This window comes from Ictalurus furcatus, chromosome 16 (assembly GCF_023375685.1).
Source record: "Ictalurus furcatus strain D&B chromosome 16, Billie_1.0, whole genome shotgun sequence".
NCBI lineage: Eukaryota > Metazoa > Chordata > Actinopteri > Siluriformes > Ictaluridae > Ictalurus > Ictalurus furcatus.
This window is the reverse complement of record NC_071270.1, coordinates 10,750,230-10,773,695: the sequence shown is the minus strand read 5'-3', so window position 1 is coordinate 10,773,695 and position 23,466 is coordinate 10,750,230. Positions and strand designations below refer to the sequence as shown.

General features: G+C 40.0%; 3 protein-coding genes across 7 annotated transcripts in view; 2 read left to right on the top strand and 1 right to left on the bottom strand.

The window, feature by feature from the left end:
• synj1 (synaptojanin 1) overlaps nucleotides 1-5,081 on the top strand; it is a 35,390-nt gene extending 30,309 nt beyond the window's left edge. For all 4 annotated transcript variants that reach the window (XM_053644608.1, XM_053644607.1, XM_053644606.1 and 1 more), the window contains one exon: nucleotides 1,792-5,081. In XM_053644608.1, coding sequence (XP_053500583.1) covers nucleotides 1,792-2,577 — 786 coding nt within the window. In that variant the 3' untranslated portion in view covers nucleotides 2,578-5,081. The remainder of the gene's footprint in view (nucleotides 1-1,791) is intronic.
• A 513-nt stretch (nucleotides 5,082-5,594) lies between these two features.
• Nucleotides 5,595-9,173, top strand: cfap298 (cilia and flagella associated protein 298). Of its 2 annotated transcripts, XM_053644647.1 has the most exons (8): nucleotides 5,595-5,750; nucleotides 6,055-6,219; nucleotides 6,513-6,680; nucleotides 6,947-7,014; nucleotides 7,102-7,260; nucleotides 8,374-8,505; nucleotides 8,655-8,750; nucleotides 8,936-9,173. In XM_053644647.1, exons 2-8 carry the CDS (start codon nucleotides 6,081-6,083, stop codon nucleotides 9,044-9,046), a joined length of 873 nt encoding a protein of 290 aa, XP_053500622.1. In that variant the 5' UTR covers nucleotides 5,595-5,750; nucleotides 6,055-6,080; the 3' UTR covers nucleotides 9,047-9,173. The 2 variants fall into 2 exon arrangements, with proteins under 2 accessions (XP_053500622.1, XP_053500623.1); XM_053644648.1 differs by lacking the exons at nucleotides 5,595-5,750; nucleotides 6,055-6,219; nucleotides 6,947-7,014 and having other exon boundaries at nucleotides 6,603-6,680.
• A 512-nt stretch (nucleotides 9,174-9,685) lies between these two features.
• Nucleotides 9,686-23,380, bottom strand: eva1c (eva-1 homolog C (C. elegans)). The gene is made up of 8 exons (XM_053644638.1): nucleotides 22,696-23,380; nucleotides 16,998-17,155; nucleotides 16,077-16,200; nucleotides 11,797-11,949; nucleotides 11,278-11,421; nucleotides 10,498-10,575; nucleotides 10,322-10,411; nucleotides 9,686-10,193 (listed from the first exon to the last, which is right to left on the bottom strand). Exons 1-8 carry the CDS (start codon nucleotides 22,826-22,828, stop codon nucleotides 9,820-9,822), a joined length of 1,254 nt encoding a protein of 417 aa, XP_053500613.1. The 5' UTR covers nucleotides 22,829-23,380; the 3' UTR covers nucleotides 9,686-9,819.
• Between the last annotated feature and the right edge of the window lie 86 nt (nucleotides 23,381-23,466).

The following is a 23,466-nucleotide window of genomic DNA, read 5'->3' as shown; positions in this document are numbered from 1 at the left end:
CAGTGAATCCGGAGCCTATCCTGGGAACACACTCCAGGTGGGAATAAACCCTGGAGGGTTCTAGGGTCCATCGCAGGACAATATGCGCACAACACATTCACACACTCATTCACAACTAGCATAGTCAGTCCAGTTTATTGGACTGGGAGTGGGAGGAATCTGAGAATCCTGAGGAAACCCAGATACACGGATACAGGTGTGCATGCAACCAGTCAGAAATCTAGATCACAGAAGAAAGATGAAAAAGCACACAGCTTTTTCTAAAAAAGAAAAGAGCATGGTTTGCTCACATTTTCAAGGGTCGCAAATTCATGTTAAATTTAACATACATTTAAAAGACTTTTTTACTTTTCATTTTTTTTTTGCCTTGCTATTATCTAAGCAAGAAGCCTATATGTTACAAGTGAAATCAGCTGGTGTGTTTTTTTTTTTCATTAAAAAGAAAAAGGACTGTATTAACAGTGTTTAAGTGAATTATTTATGTGAGAACTGCCAGAAAACAGTTTCGGGCACAGCCCTATATGTTACAAAAGAAGCAGCGATGGCTGTGTTTTAGTGCATTACCTCCTGCCAGAGGTTTATGCATTCTTTCATTAAAACGCAGTAATGTCGTTGGTTAAGTGAACAACATGTCATCTGTAAATTCATGTTGATCACGCTGCTCTTTGCTTATGTTGACAGTAAACTTGTAGCTTCATGTCATTTTTATATGAATGAAACTAATGCATTTTTACATGTTTAATCAAATTGAGTAAAAACACAAATTATTCAACACCTTATGATACCGATAGGCCTTCATTACTGAGGCTGTTTTGGGCACTGGGACATTTTTATCCAAATATTCTGTTGTTCCCCAGCTTTTCTTATCTGTTACCCTTACTGTTTCTGTGATTCTCTGATTTCCTGCTTTTGTTGATTGGTGTGTGTGTGTGTGTCTTTATCTTTTTCTCCCTCAAGCAGGAGCAATCCTCAGGTTGAAAGGTATTTAATACTAGTTCTGGCCTCACAGCATTGCACATTGTGCTCACAGAACCATAGTCCTCTCTCCCAGTGTATACTCATATGTTGTAGTGACCTCCATGTTGTAGTTGTTTCTCCCCATTTTTTTATGTTTCAGTTTTTGTCAATTCCATTTCTAGGTGGTTTATTATTTTTGGTAGTATGTATGTGTTTGGGGGGAAAAAACTTAACTTGAACCTTTTTGCAATGTGCAACTACAAAATTGTTACTAGTATTACCAGTTCAATAGGTAAACAGTGAGTTTTACAAATGGTTCTACTGTTGGTCTACTGATCAGAAGGTTGCGAGTTCAAATCCCAGCACTGCCAAGCTGCCACTGTTGGGCCGTTGAGCATGGCCCTTAACTGTCAACTGCTCAGTTGTATAAAATGAGAAATGTAAGTCGCTCGGATAAGGGCATCTGCCAAATACCATAAATGTAAATGTAAATGGTTCAAGGAAAGTTTTTGTCTTTTGTCACCAGCTTTTGTCTGTCAGTTGTTTCAGTTGTCATTCTGAGCATCTTCTCAGTGAACCTTATGGATCTATTACACCAACGTAATCCATAAATCATAGTATATGAGGCTCTACTTTTTATTAAACAAAAGGAAAGTCTCGCAGACTAATCACATTCATGCGTTTAATGTAACTGTAATATAGGTGTATTGCTTATATTTAGATCAATACTTTAGTCAGGTATGTTCATTTTGAGGCTTTTGCATTAACTAAGCCTACATTTTCCTGCTGAAAGTCAGTCTTGATTGATTCTGATGGTGTGTGTTTTCTCTCCAGACGAATGGAACAAATGGAATCCAAAGAGAAGCACAATTTACAATCGGCCCCTTTGACCCGCTCACCTCTGACGTGTTCTCCTCCACTTCCTGGTTAAACAGCCAATCCCTGTCTAGTAGTTCTTCACTTTACAGCTCCTTCCACTCATCCACCAGTTCACGGTCTCTGAATTCCACTCCAGTTCCTCGGTTTCCCCAGTCTAACCTAATGCTGACCCTTGACCCCACGCCAGCTTTGCTGGCCCCGCCCCCTCCTTCCCGCAGCCGCTCACAGGAAACCCTCCCAGTGTCCTCAAACCCCTTTTTGACTGGTATCCAATCTAGACCCAACAGCACCAACCCATTTACTGGCACCATGGCAGCATCACAGCATCGCTCACTCACACCCGACTTCGACGCCAAGCCAAGCCTCTACAGAGCCGCATCCGACCTCAGTTACAGCTCAACTCTGCCTTCCTCCTTCTCCAGACCAACTCCAGCAGCTTTAGCTCCACCTCCACCCAAAGTCCAGCAGTGGGTGACCTTTGATGACGATTCAGACTTTCAAAGGTCAGGAAAAGCTCCAGCATCAACTGCAATGACGAAACCTCCACTGCTTCCTTTGTCCGCTAGCACTACATTCCAGCAGCCGCAAAGCAGCTCCTCCACCTCTGGGTTTGACTTTAACAGTAACTGGGCCTCCCTTTCCACACCCGTTTTGCCAACACTGCCCCCTCCTGTGCCAGGCAGGACTAACGCTAACGCAACCCCAAGAAACCCCCTGATCCCAGAGTTCATGGAAAGATAATATATATTGTAATGTTCTACTGATGTTGAGGTGTGTGGGGGGGACTGGAGAAATTCTTTATTTATGTTTGTGGTTTGTATACAAGTGTGCTGTTCAAGTCATGTCTCTCTGAAACTGATAAATCAGTCACTCAACCCAGAACCGGCCTAGATTAAATATGACCGTTCTGGTGTTTCTATCTGTACACATATTTAGAAATTCATGTACACACACAACTGTGTGATAAATTCTGTGCAATATTTAATTTTTCTTCAGTGACATGCTTATCAAATATAATTGCTTTTATGCATTTTTTTTTTTACCGCTGTTTGGTTGTGCAGCATTTAAAGTGATTGTAAACTGCAAAACAATGTCTCTCTTGAATGCACAGTGTGTCATGTAGATTCTTGGATGGAGAGAGCTATTAGACCTTGTAATATGGCCTCTGGAATTTTAGTTTAAAAAAACTAGCCACAGCACATAGTGACTCTGTAACCGCTTGCTATGATTTCTCTCTCATTATGAATGTATGTTCAGTCTGTTTTATGTTTAATGTCTGTATTTTTCCCCCAAAGTGGTGGAAAAGTGTGGCATATCTTTCATTACTGTGTAACACTGATCATTCCTCTAATTACACAGACCCAATTTTCCTGTATTCTTATATCTCTAGACCAACATGCTCAAGTATATAAGTTGTGGATATGTGTATTAAGTAGCCTTCAGCGTGGTTTAAACAATGTACAGTAGTCTAAAATCTGTGTATATATATATTATATATTCGCTTGTAATATGTACCCGCCATACTGGTATTGCACTGAAATGCTCTTAACCTTTAGGTCTTTAAATGTACTTTGAGTTATGAGTTTTCAGGTTTGAGAAAGCATATCTGTTTCCTGGCATGAGTGCTGTTTCCCCTCCCAACTGCCCTCAACCAAGTGTGTATACCCTTGCTTCTGTTTCACGTAATCCAAAGCGTTCAACAAAACCGCTGTGCATTTAACGAATGTGCTTATTTTAGTGAGTTCTGGCGTTAGTCTATGATGCCAAGATGTGCGACCCTGACCATACCAGAAAGCTGTGTGTACTTAATCTCACGGTTTTTGGTTCACAGTGAGTTGGTACTTCACTTTAATTTCACTGGGAATGTGGTTCTTTCTGTTCTTTGTGTGAAGAAATAATTTGCTGTGTCTTGGTGAGTGCTCTCTGTCTGCATATATGCACTGTGTACGTCTGTGCTGATGGGGTGAGGTTTTTTGTTGTTACCTAGCAGTTTGACTTTGTGTGCATCCACTCTCCTGGTTCAGAATGAATCAAACAGGGCCTTTAAGCATGTTAAAACACGCACAGTAGGAAAATATATCAGTTACATGTTGTTTTTCTGATTACCTTATTGATACCCAGTTTTGTCAGGTACCTCCACTGTGCAAATCGTGTCATTGCCAGTTCTGAAGTCATATTACTTTTTGTGCATTCCATACTGTATTGCTGTTTTGATCTGGTGATTTGCTCTTGATATTTTCTTGTCATTTTGGGGATTCAAATCTTTTGCTTGTGCAGTGTTTTGTTACATCGCATTAGTAGTGTTAGTACTGCACTATTTGCAGTATTCACATTTGAGTCGTTCTTGAGTTACACAGCTGCATATCTGAATACTTTTAATTTGTGGATTTAAACACATTTAACTCATCTTAAGAGGGCATTCTGTGGAGGAAAAAAACAGTGGCAGTCCGGCAGGGGACAAAGGGTACGGGAGACAAGTGAGCCACCTCATTTTATAGTGAGTCTTTTTTTTTTCTTTCTCTTTTTTTTTTTTTTTTTTTTTTTTTTTTTTTGGACAGTTTCAGTTTTGTGTGAAAAAACTGAGTGTGTGTGAGAAATGTCATGACATGCCATTTCCTTTCAGTATGATCCTGTATACATGTTGTCCATTGCATATGGTCATATGGAGGGCTTGCTTATTGACCAGACATAAAGTCATGAAGGTACAGCAGGTAGGTTATAGAAACTGTACCTTTAAAGCAGATGTTGTTTGCACACTTTACTCCCTACACTTTTTTTTTTTTTAAAGAAAAAAAGGATGTAGCAATTGTAAAATTTGAATATTTCCCTTGAGGCTACTTAAGAAAAAGGAGATGCCCATCCTAAATCCTAACCCGCTCTAAAATATGACTGAATGGGAAATTTTTCGTTTTTTGTTTTATTTCAGCTGTTGGAAATAATATAACCACTGGAAAATAATAGCATTACATGCACTGTTCAGTTGTATTCAGCTAATAATCAAATCAAATCAAGTCATGCAAATATTTAACTATTAACTCATTTTGTGATGTTGACGTTTGTAACTTTAGCTTAGTGGTAGAGATCCTTGTGTTGTTAACCGTAACTGTAGGTATACACAAACCATGACTGCAGTTTAGTATTCTTAGTATTCAACCTGTGATTTAAGTTCATATCAAATTGCACAACTGTATGGAGTAATTGATGTTGTATGTATGCAATAATAAATGTAAATGTATTAATGTAAATGCATTAATAGTCTGAGATTTTATTCAGTACAAAATGGTATTGTGTGTGACGTCTGGAAGAGATTCTCACAGTTTCTAGATCTACGGTTCTCAAAGTGGGGTTCGGAGACCCCCAGGGTCGATGAAGAAAGGCCAATGGGTTATTGATTTCTAAAAATTAATTCATTCATTTAAAATTACAGAGATGGAAATCACAACCCACAATTATCAAACTGGTTATATTTATGATTGATTTACTTCATAGTTTTTAGCCTGTTTGACTGGTCACTTGAATTGAATGTGAGTTTAATTCAAACCTCAAAAACTTAGAAGCAAGTAGGCCTTGATCTTAAATCTTTTTTTTTTTTCAATAAAATGTAAAAATCGTGTTATATAAGTGGGAAATTCAGGAATAAAAACTCCATGACTGCAATAAATAAAATATTATTGTACACAAATCAACAATGAGACTAATATTTGAATAGAAATGTTCTTTAAATAAATCAGAGTGAGGTCCGTGAAATAGTTTTACCCTTAAAGGTTGTAAACAGTTTGAGAACGAATGCTCTAAATGCTCTGTATATACGGTATATGATTTTCTGAGCGCGTATATACCACAAAATACGGCCGTCGACGTTACTATGGCGTCGCACTAACCGAAAGTAGTGTGTGTGTGGAGACTAAGAATTTGTAAGTATGTTAGCGTGCGTGTTGTATTTTTATTTATTTATTTTTAATGTAGCAATTTCTTAAAATACAAATAAAAGTTTATATAGGTTATATTCATACATATTTTCACATCTTCGTGAATTGTGTCATGCTCTTGTTAGCAGTGCTAAACTAGCATAGTTAAAGAACTTTCTAGCACCAGGACCCAAGTGTTGTAGGTACCATGGCAACGCAATCAAACGGACGTCGCGCACTGTAATACTAGCTAGTTTTGTTCCACTTCTTGACTATTTAGAGAGTCCACATTAAATCTGCCGATTTGCAGTCTTTTCCAGATTCACATTAGCAGCTATGGTCCAGCTTCACGTTAAACGCGGAGATGAGAGCCAGTTTCTTTTCAACGCCACGGTGGATATTTCCATTGAGACGCTCATTCAGCAGGTCACTCAGGTCTACAATGGCAGGCTGAAGGTGGAGCGGATTTGCTCTGGTAAGTCTACACTGTTCCATGCAATTATATTGATTATAAGTGATTACAATAAAGAATTATATGTAAATGTGTATACATTTCTCTTACTGTTGACTACTCTTGACCAGTGATTTTCAGTCATGGTACAACTTCTTAGCTAGTGAACAGACCCTTCCTAGCTGACGCTAAAATGTGTAGGGCACAGGGACTCTGGGACCAGGGATGGAAGTCACCGATTTTGAGCATTACAAAAATCTAGCCATATTGGGGTGAGATAAAAGTGGTGAATCTGTACTCTGTGTGTGTCTCTCCAGAGATTCCTGAACTTGCAGATCACGGTATCACACTTCCTCCCAACATGCAAGGCCTGACGGACGACCAGATCACAGACCTGAAGTTAAGGGATGAATGGGAAAACAAGTGCATCCCCAGCGGTGGGGCAGACTTCAAAAAAGATGAAATTGGATGCAGGAATGGGCACGGTAAACACTCCGTGCTGCTTTGACAAGTCTTTTCTGCATTCAAATTTATTGCATTTGGCAGACACCCTTATCCAGAGCAATTTACATTTATCTCATTTACACAACTGAGTGTCAAGGGCACAGCAGTGGCAGATTGGTGGGGCTGGTTGGTGGGGCAGATTTGAACTCATGACCTTCTGATCAGAAGTCCAACATCTTAACCACTGAGCTACCCCTGCACCCTAAAGCCAACAGCTGAAATGAATTTCTCTTTTCTCTCGCTCCAGCACCCAATGAAAAAATGAAGAATATTTTGAAGAAGACTATGGAAGAAGCCAAAGCGTTGATCTCGAAAGTAAGTTTGGGACTAAACTTAATGCTTTCAAAGCTTGCAACGGTTATATGCTGGGTCTGTACTATTTTGATTTTATTTTACTTCAAGAAACAAGTGCAGGCGAACGTGTGCGTTACCATGGATATGGTAAACGAAGCTCTGGACCAGTTGCGAGGAGCAGTGATGATCGTTTACCCAATGGGCCTGCCGCCTCATGAGCCCATCAGAATGGAGTTGGAAAATCAAGAAGATATTGCAGGAACACAGGTTGTTTGACACATGTTTGAATTTGGATTTTTTTTTTTTAAGCCACCCCAGTGTTTGCTTACCAATCCTGAAATGATCTTATTTTTATTTTTTATTAGGTGGCAGAAAACATGCAACATTTTTACACAAAATTTTACAGCTCTTTTCACTCGTGCTTGACAGGATCCATTTTCTTTGTCATGTGCAAAGTCAATATTTACAGTGCTGTGAAAAAGTATTCAACCTGATTTCTCTGTTTTTGTGTATCTCTCGTACGAATTTTTTTCAGAAATTAAAACAAAATCTAAGATAAAACAAAGGCAACCTGAGTAAACACAAAATTCATTTTACACATATACAGTTATTCATTGAAGCAAAAAAGTTATTCAATAACAACTGGACCTGTGTAAAAATATAGGTATCTGACCCTGTAGTTACTAATTCCCCAAATCTATGAAACTGCATTCATAATGGGGTTCAGCTGGACTAGATGCAACCAGGCCAGATCTGAATTTTGCCAAAACACACCTTGATGATCCGCAGACCTTTTGGGAGAATGTTCTGTAGATTGAGGAGTCGAAAGCGGGGAATTGTTTGGAAGACAGGGGTCCCGTTACATCCCATTACAAACAGAATTCCACAAAAAGAACATCATACCTATGGTCAAGCATGGTGGTGGAAGTGTGATGATGTGGGGATGCTTTGCTGCTTCAGGGCCTGGGCAACTTGAATTAATTGAGGGAAACATGAATTCTGCTCTCTACCAGAAAATCCTATAGGAGAATGTTTTTATACTTAAAAAATAACTGTATTGTGTGTACTCAGGTTGCCTTTGACTTTTGCTGTCTTTTGTTTGAAAATCTAAACCTATATAGGATGAGACAAAAACAGAAGAAATCAATAGTTTTTCACCGTAACTGTAGTAATGTGTAATGTATTTCCTTCATTCATGTGTGAAACATTACATTAGTAATGTGCAGTTTGTAGCTATATGCAGTTTGGAGTTTTGATTACAGTGACTGTGCTTACGAACAAAATAATTTGGTGATTGTTTGACTTGATTATATGTGGAATTTCCCTGACCTAATAAAAATGAATGAAAAACTCAATTGTAACATGATGCGTGTCCTGTAGGCTTCTCTACAGGTGATACCAGAGAAAGAAGCTCAGCTGTGGTGGGCAGCGAAAGAGTTGCATCGGGACAAAAAACTACAAGATTACATTGGAAAAAATGACAAAACAAAGATTATTGTGAAGATCCAGAAGGTGAGCACTTACCGTATGTCTGTATGTTAACTTCTCCTTTTGGCTATTGATTTTATTACATGTAATAATTTCACATTTAATTGCGTTTACTACGTGAATGTGTACATTTGACCAAAAAGCCTCATAATTAATGTTGCCCTTTACTTCAGAGAGGCCAGGGGGCGCCAGCACGGGAGCCTCTGGTCAGTGAGGAGGCGCACAAGCAGATGATGATGCACTGTTACAGGAGGCAGGAGGAACTCAAGGTAAGGCTCTTATATCATTTGTTCTGTTTTCTGTTGTTGTGGGAACAGTGTGCTGGAAATGGTTTATGTTCAGTCTGATTGTGATTTTTTTTAAAATCACAACTCCATAATCCCAATCTGACATAAAGGTGTCATCATCTTTCTTATTTGATTGAGCACTGTTCTGATTTTTTCTTTCTTTGCAGAAGCTGGATGAAGCAGATGATGATACTTATTTGCAGTCAGAGTGGTCAGACCGGCAGGCTTTGAAGAGACAACTTCAAGGACTTACAAATATCAAATGGGGCCCAAGATAAATGGATCTTACTGACTTTATCTCAGAGACGGTTTTGCGCAAATTGATGCCTTTTTCAGCCTACCTGTAGCGGATAAAATATAGAATCTTCCAAATCTTTTAAATAAATTAATGAGTTTGTAAACACAGCTTGTGATGACTAACGGTCATTAAATGTAAATTGCCAAGTACTGATACTAATTGAACATCTCTGAGCTCCTCAATCAAGAACACAGAGAAAGAAGGATGCTACACCTTTCCTGTCTTTGTCTGTGATCCTTCCACTGACTTCACTGAAAGCTGGTGCTGTTTACAGGCAGGAAGTTGCATCATAGGCCTCGGGGATACAGAGGTCATCCAAGGAGTGTAAGAAAAAGATAACGACTTCAGCCCCTTTCGGCTAAAGGGTTACAATAAAAGGCTATCGTACCTTTTATTGTAACTCCCTTTTAGTTGAAATCAAATGATTATTTGTCTTTGGGTAGAAGTTTTGAAGATGATAACTATTAAAGTATTTTGTTTAAAGGTGTGAAATAAAGGGTCATTAGTATTAAAGTATGGCTCTTCTGGAGACTTAATATTTATTAAAGTTATGTCTTTTATTCAGTATTAAATAACTCTTATTTTAATAATAAAGGCGTACAATGAATTGTGGAAGGTGCACAAGTCATACATCATTTATTTAATGACCACACAGTGATCAGGCAAGCCAAGGACTCCTTCAACCTTCTACATTCTGATTTCAACACATTCACATGTATTCATTCTTTTATCCAGCAAAACAGCCAGCGTGTATCAGTGCAGAGTGCAGGAAGTGCCATTGAGGTATGCATTCATCCCGATCTCCTGGATGATCATCTCTCGTCGTTCCAGCCTCTCGATCAGTTCAGCTGCCTCAGTCGTGTATATTGCCTCTTCCCAACAATACACTTTCCTGCACACCTCTGACATCATTGAGCTGTCCACCAATGGCTCTGACTCTTCATCACTGTCTTCTTCTTCATCATCATCTTTGTCTTTTGGTTCCACAGTGACTGTCGTCTTGTTTAGACAGCTCAATCCTTTAAGATGCCTGGTGCAGGTTATCCTCATAGAGATGGCCAGTAAGACAAGGATCAGTCCCAGACACACACTCGAGACGAAGAGCAGTCCAGCTTTATCAGGATGTTCTACAATGTAAAGTGCACTCAATTTTACCAGTACTCAGGACTGCTTAATGGTTTTGGATTAAAGTGTCTCCTAAAAGTATAAATGTAACTGTAATAGTTTTGAACTAGGAAACCCAGACTTGCTCTACCTTTAATGTATCCATATGCCATAAGAGAGTTGCTCACTAGGATGCCTTTTTTACCTGGCAATCTGGACTCTCTGACATCTGGAAGCTTCCCTGTGAATACGAAGCAAAAATCACACAGATACGTTTACATGATCACATGAATCAGATCCACAAATGATGTAACGACATGTCCTTACTAGCTTTGGTGGTCTCCTGGGGTATTGTGGTAGTTTGGAAAAAGTTGGGGTCAGCCTCTTTGAGTAAACTCTGTGGAACTGTCAGTAATATGGGGGAAAAGGGAAATGTAAAGTGTTATTCATCAACAGATGAACCATATGGCCATACATGGTGTATTTGAACTCAGTTTTCTTCTTTTTTTTTCTTTTTAAGGTAAAATGAGCTTACATTTTCTTCAGTAAAATATGCAAAACACTAGATAAGTTACTCTATAACTGTGGGGGGAAAAACAAAGCAAGCTTATCACTTTTTTTTTTTAAACATGAAATTAAATATCCACTGTTCAAAGAGCACAGGGTGAACTTTTACCAACTCGCACAGTTCCGCCTGAGGAATCACTGGCAAGGAAATACAGTATCTCCAGAGGCCGATGAGTAATCCTATTCTCCATTTAACATGCCCAATGCCAATCAGAAACAAAAGCTTGGTATTTTAACCAATTGCCGGAAGTCCTACAGGAAGCACGTTAAGTCTCTTGATGGTATGCGCTTTCTCTGCCTCTATTCCTGAACATGCATTTTTATTTTTTGTCATTGTGCTTCAGGAAGAAAATGTATAGATAAGCAAAAAAAAAAAAAAAAGAGAGAGAGAGAGACAGATGGGGTTCATGTAACTTCACTTTCCCACACTCGCAAACAATGCACATATAGAGGAACTCCAAAACTAAATCAAGGTATGTATAGGCTTTACATATGATTATTTCTTTTCTCTTTTTTTCTATGTATAGTTTATACCCATACCGCATGAGTAGACAACACTGAGGTACTTCTTTGTTTCAGGCGTGCAGGGATTTCTGAATTGCTGATCATTAATTATGATAAGACACCGCTGCTTTCCATAGCACAAGTTTTTTACTGTGTCTAGGGCTCCATGATACAAGCACTCTGTTAAACACAAATCAACATGAACACAATTAAAACGGAACATGAGAGGATAGAAAGTATTATTATCCTTTACGTTTTGTTTAGTTTGTCAGTTTTGACCTGAAGATGAATTCAAAGTGATTTTGCAATCACGAGGATCATCAACAATTTTTGTGTCTATTTCCATACATATTGTTCTTACTACCAATTAGGATTAATATAAATTTAGGATAATTTTAACATAAAAGTAAAATGATGTGGGTCAATCCTGACATCTACAAGGGTTATGTCTAATATCTGGTTAAATGAGCCTGTATGCATTTTTTAAAAAAAAATAAACAAAAAAAAAAGGCAACTTATTCAGCAGTTTGGATTTAGACTGACTGATAAACTCACCAAAGGGAGGTGGTTGCTCTTCCTCTATAAGACAAGCTGCTTTCTCTCCCAGTTCCCGCCCATACACGGCTGAATAGATGTTGAGCAACTTTGGGTACTTACAGTGAAGAAGCATTTGATCTCCCTCACATCTGGTTCTGTTTTTATTTTCCGCTGAAAGAAAAAGAACACAGCTTGATTAATAAGAGAAAAAAATTACACTCACCAGCCACTTTACTAAGAACATCTGTACACCTGTTCATTAACGCAATTATCCAATCAGCGGCAGATTGGATAAGTAGTAGGAGTGAGGCATCGCCATCTTAGACATGATGGAGCTTTGCAGTCCATGATGGCCTGGATACCTTGCCGTACACTGCTCAACCATAACATTAAAACCACCTGCTTAATGTTGTGTGGATCCCCCTGTGCCACTAAAGCGGCTCTGTCCCATCAAGGCATGGACTCCACAAGACTTCTGAAGGTGAGGTGTGGTATTTGGGATTAAGATGTTAACAGCAGACCCTTTAAATTCTGTAAGCTGCGAGTTGGGGATCAGATTAGTTTGTCCAGCAGATCCCACAGATGCTCAATCAGATCGAGATCAGGGGAATTTGGAGGCTATATCAACACCTTGAACTGTTTGTCATGTTCCTCAAACCATTCCTGAACAATTTTTGTAGTGTGGCAGGGTACGTTATCCTGCTGAGAGAGGTCAGTGCAATTAGCTGTTGCCATTAACGAGTGTTCTTGGTCTGCAACAATGTTTACGTGTCAATGTAACATTCATGTCAATGCTAGGACCCAATGTTTCCCAGCAGAACATTGCCCAGAGCATCACACTGCCTCTTCTGGCTTGCCTTCTTCATTGTGCCATCTCTTCCCCATGTAAGCGATGCACACACACCATGATGTAAAAGAAAACATGATTCATCAGACTAGGTGACCTTCCATTGCTCTATAGTCCAATTCTGATGCTCACGTGCCCATCGTAGGTGCTTTCGGCAGTGTACAGGGGTCAGCACAGGCACTCTGATTGGTCCATGGCTACGCAGCCCCATATGCAGCAAGCTGCAATGTACTGTGTGTTCTGACACCTTTCTATCATAGCCATCATTAACCTTTTCAGCAATTTGTGCTACAGTAGCTCTTCTGTGGGATCAGACCAGACTGGCTAGCCTTCGTTCCCCACTCGCACCTATGACCCTGTCACCGGATGTCCTTCCTTGGACCACTTTTAGTAGGTACTAACCATTGCATACCAGGAACACCCCACAGGACCTGCTGTTTTACAGATGCTCTGATCCAATTGTCTAGCCATCACAATTTGTCCCTTTTCTCAAAGTTGCTCAGATGTTTACACTTGCCCATTTTTCCTGCTTCCAACACATCAACTTCAAGAAGTGACTGATCCCTTGCTGCCTAATATATCCCACCCCCTGACAAGTGCCACTGTAACGAGATAATCAATGTTATTCACTTCACCTTTCAGTGGTTTTAATGTTATGGCAGATTAAAACCATACAGTGCATCCGGAAAGTATTCACAGCGCTTCACTTTTTCCACACTATGTTATGTTACAGCCTTATTCCAAAATGGATTAAATTCATAATTTTCCTCAAAATTCTACAAACAATACCCCATAATGACAATGTGTAAGATGTTTGTTTGAAATCTTTGCAAATTTATTAAAAATAAAAAACAAAAATAAAGCACATGTACATAAGTATTCACAGCCTTTGCTCAATACTTTGTTGAAGCACCTTTGGCACCAATTATAGCCTCAAGTCTTTTTGAGAATGATGCTACAATCTTGGCACACCTATTTTTGGGTAATTTCTCCCATTCTTCTTTGCAGGGCCTCTCAAGCTCCATCAGGTTGGATGGGGAGCATCGGTGCACAGCCATTTTCAGATCTCTCCAGAGATGTTCAATCAGGTTCGAGTCTGGGCTCTGGCTGGGCCACTCAAGGACATTCACAGAGTTGTCCTCTAGCCACTCCTTTGTTACCTTTGCTGTGTGCTTAGGGTCGTTGTCCTGTTGGAAGATGAACCTTCGCCCCAGTCTGAGGTCCACAGTGCTCTGGAGCAGGTTTTCATCAAGGATGTCTCTGTACATTGCTGCATTCATCTTTCCATCGATCCTGACTAGTCTCCCAGTACCTGCCGCTGAAAAACATCCCCACAGCATGATGCTGCCACCACCATGCTTCGCTGTAGGGATGGTATTGGCCAGGTGATGAGTGGTGCCTGGTTTCCTCCAGACATGACGCTTGCCATTCAGGCCAAAGAGTTCAATCTTTGTTTCAACATGCTCTGAGAGTCCTTCTCCAGGTGGGCTGTCATGTGCCTTTTACTGAGGAGTGGCTTCCATCTGGCCACTCTACCATACAGGCCTGATAGGTGTAGTGCTGCAGAAATGGTTGTTCTTCTGGAAGGTTCTCCTCTCTCCACAGAGACATGCTGGAGCTCTGTCAGAGTGACCATCGGGTTTTTGGTCACCTCCCTGACTAAGGCCCTTCTCCCCCGATCGCTCAGTTTGGCCGGGCGGCCAGCTCTAGGAAGAGTCCTGGTGGTTCCAAACTTCTTCCATTTACGGATGATGGAGGCCACTGTGCTCATTGGGGCCTTCAGTGCTGCAGAAATGTTTCTGTACCCTTCCCCAGATCTGTGCCTCAATACAATCCTGTCTCAGAGGTCTACAGACAATTCCTTGGACTTCATGGCTTGGTTTGTGCTCTCACATGCATTGTTAACTGTGGGACCTTATATAGACAGGTGTGTGCCTTTCCAAATCATGTCCAATCAACTGAATTTACCACAGGTGGACTCCAATCAAGTTGTAGAAACATCTCAAGGATGATCAGTGGAAATAGGATGCACCTGAGCTCAATTTTGAGTGTCACTGCAAAGGCTGTGAATATTTATGTACATGTGCTTTTTTTTGTTTTTTATTTTTAATAAATTTGCAAAGATTACAAACAAAGTTCTTTCACGTTGTCATTATGGGGTATTGTTTGTAGAATTTTGAGGAAAATAATGAATTTAATCCATTTTGGAATAAGGCTGTAACATAACAAAATGTGGAAAAAGTGAAGCACTGTGAATACTTTCCGGATGAACTGTAGTTGCACTTTGCCTCTCTGATAGCCTGGGACAGATTGGCCCTTGCTACCTTGTCATCAGATCTGAAGGCAGGGTCTCATGTCATCAGTAGCAAGCACACTTCAGCAGTTGTCCACAGTTTCTGGTTTACAAGTGTGGTGATGGTCTTGAAGGAAGTCACATCATCTATGCACTTGATGATGTAGCCAGTCACTGGTGTTGTGTATTCCTCCAAACCGATGATCTCCTGTGATTTTCATGCACATCACTCTACAGAGGTTACACAGAATGGTGCAAGAAACAAAAAACATTCAATGAGCACCACATCTTCAGGCAGAAACACCTTGTTGATGAGAGAGGTCAGAGGAGAATGGCCAGACTGATTCAGGCTGACAAGAAGGCTACAGTAACCTTAAATGATCTCTCTGTACACCCATGGCGAGTAGAAAAGTATTGCAGAAGACACATGTTGAACCTTGAGCTCTTGAGGGCTACAACAGCAGAAGATTACATTGGTTTATACTCCTGTCAGCCAAGAATATGAATCTGAGTCTACAGTGGGCACAGGTTCACCAAAACTGCACAGCTGAAGATTGGAAAAAAAAAATACCAAGAGACTTTTTTTTTTTTCTTTTTTCCAAATCTTCAACTGTCCAGTATTGGTGAACCTGATGTAGTCTTCTACTGTTGTAGCCCATCTGCCTCAAGGTTTGACATGTTGTGCATTGTGAGATGCTTTTCTACTCACCATGGTTGTAACAAGTGGTTATTTTAGTTGTGGTAGCTTCCTGTCAGCACAAACTAGCTTTTCTCATCCAACCTCTCCGACCAATAAGGTATTTCTGAACCTAACTGGATATTTTTCTGCCATAAATGGGTTTTTGTTTTTTGCACCATTCTGTGAAAATTTTAGAGACCATTGTATGTGAAAATCCCAGGAGATCAGCAGTTTCTTAAATACTCAATTCACCTTCTCTGGCACCAACAATCATGCCACAGTCAAAGTGATTGATATTACATTTTCCCAATTCTGATGTCTGGTATAAACATTAACTGAAGGTGTTGACCTGTGCTTGCATGATATTATACACTATGCTGCTGAGTAGCTGACTGGTTAATTGCAGGAATACGCAGGTCTGTAAGTGTTCCTATTAAAGGAGTTGGTGAGTGTATATAAATCTCATGGGTTGTACTCACTAGGTTTGCAGCTGTATGATACATGAAGGTGTTTGGTGGTTCCAGGACAGGGGTCACTGCCAAACAGACGGTAATTAACCAAGACTTGACAGTTTCTCCGGCCTTGGCATTCTGATAACATCTTCTGTTTGGGGAAGAAAAATTTTAAACTGTAGTATTTTAGTGCTAGTTTTAGTTGCAGTACTTCAGTGTTTAGCCAGTCCTCATTTTTGCTCTATCCAGGCATCCTACATGAGTAAAAGCCTTTTGGTGCCCTATACTAACGCTTCTCACAGTGGGATCCAGGGGCTACTGTGGGTCCATGATGCATAGGTAGAGAGTCTGTGAATTTCTTGTTTTTAATGATGTGTAGAAGGAAACCACTATTAACTTATCTTGCTCCATTTATACAATGGTACGTATGCCCCAAAAAAATAATTATTGTACTACACTCATAACCTCTCTCACTTTTTTAAAGGTGTGTTTTTGTTCCAGGCTATACGTATATGGACAAACCTAAATTGGGTTTTTGCTCCTCAAACACAATATCAAGCTTTGAAAGATATAATCAAATTAATACCATGATAAATGAGATGACCGTGGGATGCAGTGATTTTTGTTATTTTTTTAATCTGTATAGCGTTCATGTAGATAGTGTTTTCTAACACGCTGCTTATTGAGATCATATTTTTGTTCATTTTGCTACATGTGAACACTATAAAATACTGTGCAACGTTGTTCATGCTGCACAGTGAGAGTTAATTGAGCACAATAAAAGTTAACTTGGTTGCAGAGATATATATTCAGCATTTGCACTGCTGGTACTGAGTATACACAACCGGTGTTGGTATTTATGCAGATTCGTATCCAGTGGCATAAATTTAACACCACAGAATAAATTCAACCCTGCAGATGTTGATGTGCATGATTGAAAGCTCTCACCTGCAGTGCTGTAGGTGCATTGCAGTATGTGAGAGGTGTGTGAGGCCTGTAAAAGGCAGACCGCACAGAGATGGTGGAGTGGCGTGGGCAAGAAAGCAGCAGAAGCTCACCATCACGGGCATGTGCTGAGTGACTGATGATGATCCTGAATAAATAATCTGGGCAACAGAGACAAATGAAAAGTGGAGATTGTATGTTATTTTGCACATAGAATGAGGCTTTACAGTTGTATTTCACCACTCTTAATCGGCACTGAATATCACCTGGACATCTTGTACGTATGTGTGCACACATGCTAAGATCTTCCAGTTAAGTCATGAGATTAATATATGACCCAGTATTTCCTATAAATACCAGACTCCTATCATCTTCTATTATCTCCACAGCTGAGGTGAGTGGAATTTTCCATACGTTTGATGTCCATGTAGAACTCCATAGCTGGTCAAGGTGGATTCCTTCATTAGTTTCCTATCCTTGTTAGCTATAATTCACTATACTGTGTACAAGTAACTACAAACTGTTCTTGTTGGCACTCAAGAAGCACAATAACAGTTATGGCACTTATTTCTCAGTCCTTTGCCGAATGAGGTCTTCCTCAGCACTCTGAATTTTTCACACCACCTACAATCTGGTTACCTGCAAGCCTATGAATATGTGCCACTAATGTGGTTGAGTGCCCCCCCATACCACAGGAGCCAGAGTGGGTTCACCTCAATCCCTCACCAGCGGATTGGCCTTTCTAAGCACAGCTAACATGGTCAAGTAGGTTTCCCTATCTATACCGCCATTGCTAGTTAGCTTGACCATTAACACACAGCATTGGGGCTGGAGTATGGTTGCCAGATTTTAGCCGTGACAAAATCCTAAAGGATGGGAACATACAACAGCCCATAAGTCATACTACTACAATACAACAGAAAAAACGGCACTTATTGAAGACACCCACAACTTAATACATCAGCCTCCACAGGATTTTGAGAAGTTTTTTCTTTTTTTTATTGTTGTAGCCAAAAATGCTTGATTTTGCTGCGGAGTCTTTTAAAAATTTGTTTTTTGTCTGTTTTTTGTGGGGGGTTTTTGCGGAAAACCACTCAAATTGGCGAAATTGCAATTGCACGAAATTATTTTGCACAGTCTTTTGCAATGATGTTTGTTGGTAAATGAGACCTTTTAGCTGTACTCAAGGTCGACACATGTGAATCGAAGAGGGCTTTGACTGAATGCACGTTGTGATGACATAATATGACTCGGCCCAAATCTGCGGTAATTTAGAAAAATTCCAAGCTCCTCATAATATTGCAGAGTTTCCTTGTTTTTGTGTTAATTTTTGCACAAAATCACTAAATCCTGGAGGGACTGATATATGCTTTAGAACACAGGCTCCCAACCCTGGTCCTGGAGTATCCACCCCCCCCCCCGTGCTGCACATTTTAGTGTTTTCCCAGTTCTATTACGCCCACTTCTACTTAACTTGCAAATGGTTGAATATATTCCATAACAAAGTCAAATGCCTTGCCCAGCTTCCACATCCCCGGATATTCAAAGACTTGTGGACCTGTGGCTACATACAGCTATTGTGTGAGAGGTTTTCTTTCCGTGCTATAACACCCCCTTTGCTTGGTTAGCTACTATGTTAGCTCGGCTCCATTACACACAGCTTTGGATTTAAGTGACTAACAAGCCATACTTCAAGACTGTTCAACCACTATCAGAGGATGAGCACCAACTTGGCACTGACCCTGGCATTGTCATTGCACCAGTCCCTTCAAAATGTTTGCCATAACACTTGTATTGTGTCAACAGATGACATAATGCATCCAAAATGTACACTGCTTAAGCAAGAAATGCAGACACCTATTTATACACTGTAGTTGTGGTAGTTGGAGTTTGAAACAAAATCAGTGAAGCGGACATTAAAGAAATGCGGGTAGACATTACAGAAAGCAAACTAAATTGATAACATTGTATGAAGTGCAATTGTTGTTCTCACACAATCAAATTTATATAAAAATACTGTACTGTGGTGTAGTGAATTCTATAGTGACCAGCATTGTGCGAAAGAGTGCATTTAGTGCTGCTGGTTGCATGTCACTATCCAATCACAGTCAGCTAGTTCGAGCCTGCCAGGTAAGAGGCCACACTAGACTCATAACAATTAATAGTCATGCAACCCCTAGCACATACAGTCAGTGAATCTGAGCAATGCATGACCATTTCCAATTAAAACTCCTACCGTTTGGCCTCTCTCTAGTACCATTAGTGTTCTGGACAATAATCACACAATGCTTTTGCCTTTGATGGGCCCCCAACCAGGGAGTAGTCCATCTCGGACAGGCCACTACGTGTGGTACCAATTCCCATTGAGGATGACATGATTTATGGGAAGTGGAAGCTCAGTGATTAAGATGTTGGACTGCTGATCAGAAGGTTGAGAGTTCAAATCCTGGCACGGCCAAGCTTAAGCAAGGCCCTTAACCCTCAACTGCACAGGTGTATAAATGAGATAAATGTAAGTCACTCTGGTTAAAGGTGTCTGTCAAATGTTGTAAATGTGCAGAATAATATTCATGCAACCATCTGCTTTCTTAGCATACACCCGGACCACATGTTAAATGACATCATTACAGTAGCAGTGCACAGAGGCTATTTTAAAGTATTTGTTTAGTTAAGCACATAGAATATTAGGGAGCTAATTAATTATTATGTGGCTATTTCCACCTGAATTGTTTGTTCTTAAAAATCTTCAGTTCATGTGGGTTCATCAGGTGAACTTCAAGGTATTTAATATTTTCTCCCACTGTGCTATTAAATCATTCATTTTTAAAAATCCTGAATTAAATAAAATTTTTAGATCAAAATCTCTACTGGCCAGGTGTGATTATTGTGGGTGTGGTGGCCATCAAAATTTATTCTTAGTGATTACACTTTTAAACTGTGACCTAATCATCATAACTTGGGTAGGTATTGAAATGTGGTATCTCCTGCTTACACAACAAAATAATTTCACAAGTTTATGTTTCATGCAATGCTATTAGAAAGGGTCTAGCCACTTCATGCTACTACACTCACCGTCCACTTTATTATGAACACATGTACACCTGCACATTCAGCCAATCATGCAATGATGAAAAAGTGTAATCTCTGTGACTTTAACCATGGAATGGATATTCATACCAGATGGGCTGGTTTGAGTTAGTTTCACAAACTGCTGATCTCCTGGGAATTTCACACGCAACAGTCTCTAGAGTTTACACAGAGTGGTGCGAAAAACAAAAAACATTGAGTGAGCGACAGTTCTGTGGGTGGAAACACCTTGTTGATAAGAGAGGTCAGAGGAAAATGGCCAGATTGGTTCGAGCTGCCAGGAAGGATATAATAACTCATATAATCACTCTTTACAGCCATGGTGAGGAGAAAAACATCTCCATGTGCACAAAACATCACACCTTGAGGTGGATGAGAATCAGAAACCAGAGTTTTGAATTACCCAGAGAATCGAAACCAGAGAATTTGAATAACCCATAAAATAGAAAGTGGACAAGACTAAACAATCTAGAGTGACCTTGGTCTTATTGTTATCTCGCGGGGGGGGGGGGGGGGGCAGCTTGACTCAGCCACCCTTATAAATGGCTCCTCATGGTTCTTTCTTAAAATTAAGGCCTTCCTTGCGAGCCTGCATTTCTAGTTTATAATTTATTTTCATATTAGCTCTATATCTCTATTTTATATATAGTTATACTGCTTGAAAACACGGTTTACTGTACTTCCTACTTCATAATATCATTATATTACCCTTCTACTGTCCCACATATCCTATTATTCTGGTTTTTATAAAGAGTATATATATTATTATTATAAGATATTACCCTTAAAATATCTTAATATTCCTTTTTATTAGTCTTATAAAGTTATTGTAGTATGTGTGTGAGAGGGAGAGTGTGTGTGTGTGTGTGTGTGTTATGTCTACTTGCCCGCCCTTGACTGTACGAGCGTGTGTGTGTGTGTGTGTGTGTGTGTGTGTGTGTGTGTGGTAGCACTCCTCAGCTCAGCTCGTATACCTCTTTTTGACTTTTTTGACTACTACTGCTCTTAAAGATCTTTAAAGTGTAATTCCAATTTGTCAATGTCCGCCTAATCCCGCTTCTATGTGTCTAGGTGCCCGTCTTTTCTTCTTCTCCCCTTTGCTGGATGCTAGGTCTCCCTTATGTTTATTTTATGACATTTTTTATCCACAACACTACAACAGCGGAAGACCACATCAGGTTCCACTCCTGTCAGTCAAGAACAAGAATCTGAGGCTATCATGAGCACAGACTCATCCAAGCTGAACAGTTGAAGATTAGAAATCAAATCATCTGTGTAAACTCTAGAGATTGTGTGTGTGAAAATCCAAGGAGATCAGTAGTTTCTGAAATACTCAAACCAACATTCTGGCACCAACAATGCCACAGTTAAAGTAGCCTAACAGAGATCACATTTTTTCTTCATTTTGATGTTTGATGTGAACATTAACTGACGCTCTTGACTTGTATCTGTATGATTTTATGCACGGCACTGCTGCCACATGATTGGCTGATTATTCCTAATAAAGTAGACGGTGAGTGTATACTGTATGCATGATCATGTGGGCCACCTATTACACTTATCATTTAAAAAAACTTAATGGCCTGAAATAAGTAAACAAAAACAAAGTGAATTTGAGTCAACTGCTTATTTTAGTTAAACTATTAAATTTACCTACCAGGTTTGAAGCACCCAAGCTCTAGAGGGTTTTGATAAAGTCATTAGGCTACCCTATTCTTCATCATATCATGACATTAACAATAAGTGTTTCATATAACATTATCACGTGTAATGATCAACCCTGTTGGTCCAAAATGGGCATTGTAAGAGTTAAAGTGCACCTATTATGGTTTTTCAAATATTACCTTTCATGTAGTGTGTAATAGAGCTGTTTGTGAATGTTAATAACATCTGCAAAGTTTTAAAAAATCTAAGTTCACGACAAACTGAGTTATTGACTCCCAAAAGAAGGAACCGATTGTGAACAGCTGAATCGAGTCGTCGAGTGATTCCAGACTTCCTGTACAAACCTACGTAAGTTTGTAACAAAAAGCCCAGGCTCTGGTCTTCATCAGCTGCATGCAAAGGGACGGAGCTGAAACTGGTTATTTTAGTAGGCCTTTCCTTTTCCGATACATGCTGACAGTGGTAGACCAATCACAACACTGGGACACCTGACCAATCAGAGCAGAGTATGCTCTCTGAAAGGAGGAGTTTAGAATGAATCCTTTAGAACGGATCATTTAAGGAGTCGTTTGAGACAGGGGGGGTAATGCTGCAATTTTAATTATGAGAAAATTAAAATGTTTTATGACCTTGGATGCATGTAAATCTATTGTATCAGACCTCTAAAACAAAATTAGGCACGTTTCAAAACCATAATAGGTATGCTTTAATTCAACAGCGTAGGGCTTGATTTCCATGATGAAAGGGTTAACTCACCAGCAGGGATTTTGCTGGGTGGGATTCTTAACCTAACTCATGACTCATCCCCTTTAATCACTTTATCTCAGCTAGTTCTTTTCCTTTCATCATACATAACTTGATTATATTATAAACAGCTAGCCGCCATGTCAGTCTCTTACCGCGTAGAGTGTGAGTATCATGGTTTCAGTGAGAAGTTGACTGTACTCACTGGAGAAGTCGGAGAGTCCGTGCATTTCGTCGCTCCACAGGAGGAGGACACTGTAGAGAATGTGAAAGCTCCAGCCGCCGGTGGCTCTGTGGGACCCGCAGCCGCTCACAGACTCCGCAGAGATCATGTTCATCTTAATCAGCGCTCGGGTTGTCTATTAAAGCTCAATTACAGCCATTCAGGAGGAATGCCAATAATAATTAAAAATAAAGAAATAAATAAATAAACCCACATACGCCTACGCTGAACTCTGGAGTTTCTTCTGTCTGATAATACCTTTCACAGCTGTTTATTTCGGACGCGCTGCATTCAGAAATCCAGACAAACCGTGAGCTCAGAGGCAGAACATCGGCGGATGACAGACAGACAGACGCATGTTTCAAAGTAACTCGGTCCCAGTGGGAGAAAATAACAAGTGCGCAACAAGTGAAACGTGTCTCGTAAAGGTCGTTTCCCAGCGAGTCAGGTGGTCTTCCTGCCTTTTCCGTCAGAGTTGGGTTCCGCTGTGAGCTTACATCGACTCTACGGTAACTCCTGTCACGCTTTAACGTTTAAAAGAATAACGTAACTCTCGGTTGAGTACTGGAGGGGGCGTGGCACCGAGTGCCTCCCCTGATTATAGGCTAAAGCGGAGTAGGATCATTTGCATAAAGCAACCTAGTGGCTTAGAAAACCCCGCCCCCATATATTCTACAATTCCACAGTACAAAGGTGTGAATGAATTGCGTTGGTTGGCATTTTGATATTTCCTTTGGCTTCATAGAAAGGATG

What these genes read in the sequence shown, in the direction of transcription:
- eva1c (XM_053644638.1), bottom strand. Translation starts at nt 22,828, where the DNA reads ATGAACATGATCTCTGCGGAGTCTGTGAGCGGCTGCGGGTCCCACAGA. An exon ending in ATGCACCTACAGCACTGCAG is followed by an intron (nt 16,201 to 16,997) that starts GTGAGAGCTTTC and finishes TTCCCCAAACAG; the next exon opens with AAGATGTTATCAGAATGCCA. An exon ending in CAGTGTTGTCTACTCATGCG is followed by an intron (nt 10,576 to 11,277) that starts GTATGGGTATAA and finishes TATTACTGACAG; the next exon opens with TTCCACAGAGTTTACTCAAA.
- cfap298 (XM_053644647.1), top strand. Translation starts at nt 6,081, where the DNA reads ATGGTCCAGCTTCACGTTAAACGCGGAGATGAGAGCCAGTTTCTTTTC. An exon ending in GGTGGAGCGGATTTGCTCTG is followed by an intron (nt 6,220 to 6,512) that starts GTAAGTCTACAC and finishes GTGTCTCTCCAG; the next exon opens with AGATTCCTGAACTTGCAGAT. An exon ending in GGAGGCAGGAGGAACTCAAG is followed by an intron (nt 8,751 to 8,935) that starts GTAAGGCTCTTA and finishes CTTTCTTTGCAG; the next exon opens with AAGCTGGATGAAGCAGATGA.